Raw genomic sequence first — 6,038 nt, 5'->3', positions numbered from 1 at the left:
AAGTTATACTACTTCGTGTTTCTCTTTTCTCGCCATTGTTTCCTCGCCACGGCCAAACCGTTCGAGATATCAAAAATCCATCCGGAATTTATCATCCTCAATGTCTTGACTTCATGCTGACCGAGTTTGGAGGCGATTGGATGAATTCTCTAGGATGAGTACATTAAATTCCACAGCATGCGTTTTTCAAACAACCCATAATAGCCGACTTCCTGTTGGGCGGAGCTAATAACTTAGAGTGCGGAAGTTGTTCGGCCCGATGAGATCTATATGTGTACCGAGTTTCATATTAATTCATGCAAGCGTGTTTGATATATGGACCAAGTTTTCAGACCGTGTCCAAGGGGGCGCTGTTGAGCCCCCCTGCCACGCCCGGGTACCAGCTTCAGCCCGGCTCTGATGACCGTGGGTTCTGACCTGTGTGGAAAGTTTCAAGAGTTTTTGAGCACGTTAAGGGCCCCAAAAGCCCCTGAAACCTTTAAAAACAAAGATTAAATGGAATAGACAGACCCCCCCCCCCACCCCACACACAGACACACAGAGAGAGAGAGAAAATTCTCCAGAAAATCCACATTCAAACCAAAATATCTGACTTCCTGTGGGTCTGAGGTTATGACTGTAAATTAGAAAGGTGTCCTGCTTGATGAGAACAATACACCTACCAAGTTTTGTGATTCTAGGAAAAACTAAGCCCCCATTTTTGACTAAAGGTGGCGCTACTGAGCCATTCCACCACGCCCGTTTCTGAAACTTTGCACATGTCTACTGTATAATAAATGTGATGTGTCTGTTGAGTTTCATGCATTTTCAAGCATGTGAAGAGTCTCAAAAGCATCCGAAAAGAATATTAAAGTTTGATGCGTTGCCACGGCAACAGTATCTAAGATATCAATAATCCTTTCACAGGTCTACATCTGCCGTGTGTCTACATTATACACATAAAGTTTTAAGCAAATCGGGTAAAAATAAGAAAGTGATTTCAAAGCATTTTGAAAGTGACACACTTCCTGTTGCCAGTTGGTGGCGCTATAACTTTGACTCACAAAGGTCACATCCATGTGATCGGCCTCTTACAACGAATACACTGCTGAAGTTTCAGCAAGATCAGATAATGTATGCAGAAGTTATAACACACTTCCTGTGTCCCATTATTCGCCATAAATTCGTTTCCTCGCCACGGCCAAACCGTTCGAGATATCAAAAATCTGTTCGCAAGAATTCATCCTCAATGTCTTGACTTCATTCACACCGAGTTTGGCGGCGATCAGATGAATTCCCTAGGAGGAGTATTTCACATTCCATTGTATGCGTTTTCCAAACAACGTATAATAACCCACTTCCTGTTGGGCTTTTGTAAAACTTAGAGCACGAAAGTTGTTCGGCCCGATGAGATCTATATGTGTACTGAGTTTCATATTATTACATGCAAGCGTGTTTGATATATGGACCAAGATTTCGGACCCCATTCCAGGGGGCGCTGTCGAGCCCCCCTGCCACGCCCGGGTACCAGCTTCAGTCCGGCCCTGATGGCCGCGGGTTCTGACCTGTGTGCAAAGTTTCAAGAGTTTTTGAGCATGTTAAGGGCCCCAAAAGTGGCAAAAAGGCAAAAAAAAAAATAATGAAGAAAAAAAAAAAAAAAAAAATAATAAAAAAATAATAATCCTTACGAAAACAATAGGGCCTCCGCCCTTTCAGGGCTTGGGCCCTAATAATCCTACCGAAAACAATAGGGCTCTTCGCCCTTTCAGGGCTTGGGCCCTAACTATGGAAGTCAATGGGGTCCATCAACTGTTTGGTTACCGACATTCTTCAAAATATCTTTTGTGTTCAGCAGAAGAAAGAAATTCATACAGGTTTGAAACAACTCGAGGGTGAGTAAATGATGATATCATTTTCATTTTGAAGTGAACTATTCCTTTTAACAACTGACAGTCTGTTTTCAAAGGTGAAGAATAACTTTTTATGTCCACATATGTAAACATGACATTTGCATTCAACTGTAGATTGTAGAGAAAAATGCAGCATGCAAATAAAAAAACCCTGAATGATTTGAATTTGGGGGGGAAACAACATACAAACAAACACGAACTTTACAGATTCAGGGAAAGTATGTAAAATAAAGGGGAAATAGTTGATGTCAAGAAAGTAAAATCACATTTATTTTTGGTTGGTCTTACTGAATCATTATCATCAAGTTGAATTTATGATTTTAGACTTTACTTTTTAACAAACACAAAAGCAAATCATTTTATGTATTATTTCAATTATTTATATGAAATATATATTTATTTTGAAATGGTAATAACTTGTTAGTGTTACTAAATCATTGTCAATAAGTTGAATATATGCTAACAGAGTTTAATTACAGTTTTTATTTATTTATTTGAGAATTGACATTTATCCACTCTCAAAAGAATGAAAAGACATATCTTAGTCTCATAGTTCATAATTGTTATTTTTTAGATATATTTTTGTGTGTTGTTATTCTGAGATAAAACATTTATAAATACAACATTTATAGACCTCTCCATCTGTAAAATTAGAGTCGTGAAATACATGAACATGTACAGTATTTGTGTTATTTCTTTTTATGAATTTTTTTTTACTTTATGTACTTCAAATTTACAAATGATGAATGGTATATTTTGCAAAACAGTTTTCATGTATATTTAGTTAGAATACATTCTTTCTTTTATTATATTTACATTATAATATCCTATAACTCAGTAGTGTCATGAGGACATGTATTCTGCTTAATAAATGAAACCTACATTGTGTATCACGTAATCATGTTTAGGTTATGCAAAGGAATGTCATGATGTAAATCTAACACAAACCCCACCTCTGTAAATCCAGTATATAATATTCCCGCACTGTCCATCTGACACCCTTCATCTGGATCATGGCACTGCAAATCATCTCCGTGGTTCTTTTCACTGTGTTTTTCTCCGAAGGTACGTCATACAGGATTTATTTCCATGTGTCCATCCATTTCTTTTATAGCTTTGCTGATAGCATTTTTGTGAGTCTTTTGCAGACATTTATTTTATTGTTTAAAAAAAAAAAATCACATTTAGAAATGTTTTAAAAAGTTTTATATGCACGCTATAAATGTCCCTCATTATCTTCTCATTGTCTTTCAGCACTGACACTGATGTGTTTCAACTGTACTGACACTAACATACCTGGAACATGCACACAAACTGCTAACTGTTCTTCAAGATCACAGTGCAGTTCTGTGACCAAGCACAATGCCACGTCCATGACCACGTACGGTAAGAATAACATGATTATGAAACGTGCATTTGGTAAGGAATATGTTATTGACTGGGTTTGCTGAATCTTCATTATTTTTAATGTTGTTGATTGTAGATGATGTTGTGAAGAGTTGCGATGCTGCCCTGTGTGTTAATTTCAGCATAAATGTTGGATCGTTCGGGATGTCCTCCAAATGCTGTTCTTCAGATTACTGCAACAATGCTACAGGTACTATAAAACTGTGAATGTAAAGGAAACAACACTGTGATGTTTCCAATTATTCTGATTTTCCATACATCACATTTTTTGAAAAGGTTTGTTTTATATTAATTTTACATTTATTCCTAACATTTCTACAACATACCATGGTACTGTGATCTTTCAGTTGCTAGTATGATTTGAATCAATGCGTAACAATGTCATTGTTTACTCACTCTTATTTTGTTCAAACCTGTCTTCCATGTAATACAAAATGAGACATTTTAAAGAATATACTAGTCATTTTTTTCAACGTATTTGCAATGAATGGAAGTTTCAAACTTCAAAAAGGGCACAGAATCACCATAAAAATGGCCCATACATATTTTATGTCATTATTGACTGATAATCTTTATTTCTAGAACGTCATTGATTTGAAATCAAGAACCAGGTCATTCTGACTGCTGAACTGGATCAACTGAATCAGGGAAAAGATCTCACTCAAAAGAATGATTTATTTCTGAATCATGTTCTTTTTTCAGAGAGTTACTGTTTAAATAAGTATGTTCTTCATACAAAGCCATTGTATATAGATTCAGAAGATGTAAATATAACGCACAAGCCCTATGGATCACTTGTTTGATACTTGTGGTGTTTCGTGTCCTTTTTGAAAGTCTCTGACAATATGGCAACAGTTGCTAAGCCTTTTTAATGTATGTCTGAGTTCAACTGTCTCTGATTTTCTTTACATCTTCAGACTCAGAGAACGGATTGAGCTGCTACACCTGCAATGGCACAAACTGCACAAACACACTGAAATGTAAAGGTGACGAGGACCACTGCGTCACTGCAGCAGGTGATTCATGGACAATTGCTTATTAAAATCTAATCTACTATGCAGAGACAGAATTGCTGTTTCCTAATGTGTATTCCCCTTCTCTTTTTTTCTCAGTTGGATCAAATGGCGTGAACTCTACTCTCAAAGGATGCACAAGCCGAAACATCTGTACTTACAGTTCAATACTGAACAGTGCACTACCCCCAGGACAAACCATATTTAATTTTTCATGTATTGAGGCAAATACACTTGTTTCTGCTGGAACCAGTACTTTCCCAACTTTTTTCCATCTGAAATCTGGTTTTCTTTTGGTTTTCTTTGTATTTGGATGCTCAGTTTTGTCAATGTAAAGACGTTTCAAGCTTTTCTGATAAATTGAGGGAAATGTATTTGTTGAAAATGACCACCTGTCTAATAAGTGTGCTGTTGTATTTCTAATCATGAATTTAATCATGTAAAATAACCATTTATTAACATTTACTTTATTAGCAGTCTTATTAAACATTAAAATTTGAATTATCAAAATCCCTCGCTATATTCTTGTCGATGTGCAGAATAATTAGAAATAGAGAAAAGTAACAGGGATTAATAATTTCATATTGACGAAAGTTGAATTACAGCACATTTTCACTGTTACATGAGCCCATACACTTTAGGTGTGCTTTGTAAGTTTGTATATTTATAGTAGTATTTTTAAGATAAAAAATACACTTCTCCCAATAGATTGCATTTTGAGGGCACAGTACGAGATCATATGAAATAAGGTTTGTGATTTAATAAGATGAAATTATGAATTAATTAACATAATTCATCCAGCAGTACTTCAATGTTGATAATGTAATGAATGTCAAGTATTCAAGCTCCTTCATAACTATATAAATATAACATGTTATAATATAATATATTATAATATAATCTTGTGGATAATACATTACTATATTTTTCTGTGAAACAAAATAATAATAGTACATTTGGACAATTTAACATTCTGTCAAAGTACTTTTTTTATAATTTAAGAAAATATGGTATTATGATTAGGAGAACAAAAAGGTTTGCTATGAATAAGTTGAAATATGTTTTTTATTAAATCAGATACCATAAACTAATGTTAAATTAGTACAAACAAGGAAATATAAATGTTGACCATTTGCATCATTGGTTCTATATTAAAGGGGTCTTCAGATGCCCATTTTCCATAAGTTGGTATGATTCTTTAGGGTCTTAGTGTAAAGTTTGTAATATACTTTGGTTAAAATTCCTCATTGGTTGTGTAAAACAACACCCTTTTTACCTCCTCAAAAACAGCTTTGTTCTTAGTGACTGTTTCGGTGCATGTCTCTTTAAATGATAATGAGCAACTGCTCACCCCACCACCCCTTTCTTTATGTTGACACCAGAGCCCTTAACTCTGTTTTTCAATGCTCTGGGGTGCGTTTCCCAAAAGCATCGTTGGCCAACTATGGTCGCAAGTTCATCGAAATGTCCATTGAACTCTATTGGTAACGACGGAACTTGCGACCATAGTTGGCTAACGATGCTTTCGGGAAATGCACCCCTGGGCGGAACATGAGCAATATGACATCATATTGCTCAGAAAATCTAAGAGTCTTTAGGCTTTTTGAGGATAAAAAAAAAAGGAGTGAATGGATTTTTTTCATTGTATGGTGGTTGTGTACACACACTGCAATGACACATTTATATGCAAACACCATATAAAAGAGAATTTTGCATCCGATGACCCCTT

At 35.6% G+C, this 6,038-nt stretch overlaps 1 protein-coding gene across 1 annotated transcript; it reads left to right on the top strand.

Moving 5' to 3' along the window:
- The first annotated feature begins 2,566 nt into the window (after positions 1–2,566).
- Positions 2,567–5,012, top strand: LOC311074807 (uncharacterized protein). Its single transcript, XM_084101704.1, has 5 exons — positions 2,567–2,954; positions 3,144–3,275; positions 3,373–3,486; positions 4,214–4,312; positions 4,409–5,012. The coding sequence occupies exons 1-5, from the start codon at positions 2,903–2,905 to the stop codon at positions 4,642–4,644; spliced, it is 633 nt and encodes a 210-aa protein (XP_083957830.1). The 5' UTR covers positions 2,567–2,902; the 3' UTR covers positions 4,645–5,012.
- The last annotated feature ends 1,026 nt before the right edge of the window (positions 5,013–6,038 follow it).

The sequence above is a fragment of the Abramis brama genome (genome assembly GCF_963993115.1).
Source record: "Abramis brama genome assembly, chromosome: 23".
In the NCBI taxonomy this organism is placed as follows: domain Eukaryota; kingdom Metazoa; phylum Chordata; class Actinopteri; order Cypriniformes; family Leuciscidae; genus Abramis; species Abramis brama.
The sequence above is the reverse complement of the archived record's forward strand: the minus strand, read 5'-3'. Positions and strand labels throughout refer to the sequence as shown.

What these genes read in the sequence shown, in the direction of transcription:
- LOC311074807 (XM_084101704.1), top strand. Translation starts at nt 2,903, where the DNA reads ATGGCACTGCAAATCATCTCCGTGGTTCTTTTCACTGTGTTTTTCTCC. An exon ending in CACTGTGTTTTTCTCCGAAG is followed by an intron (nt 2,955 to 3,143) that starts GTACGTCATACA and finishes ATTGTCTTTCAG; the next exon opens with CACTGACACTGATGTGTTTC. An exon ending in CCACTGCGTCACTGCAGCAG is followed by an intron (nt 4,313 to 4,408) that starts GTGATTCATGGA and finishes TTTTTTTCTCAG; the next exon opens with TTGGATCAAATGGCGTGAAC.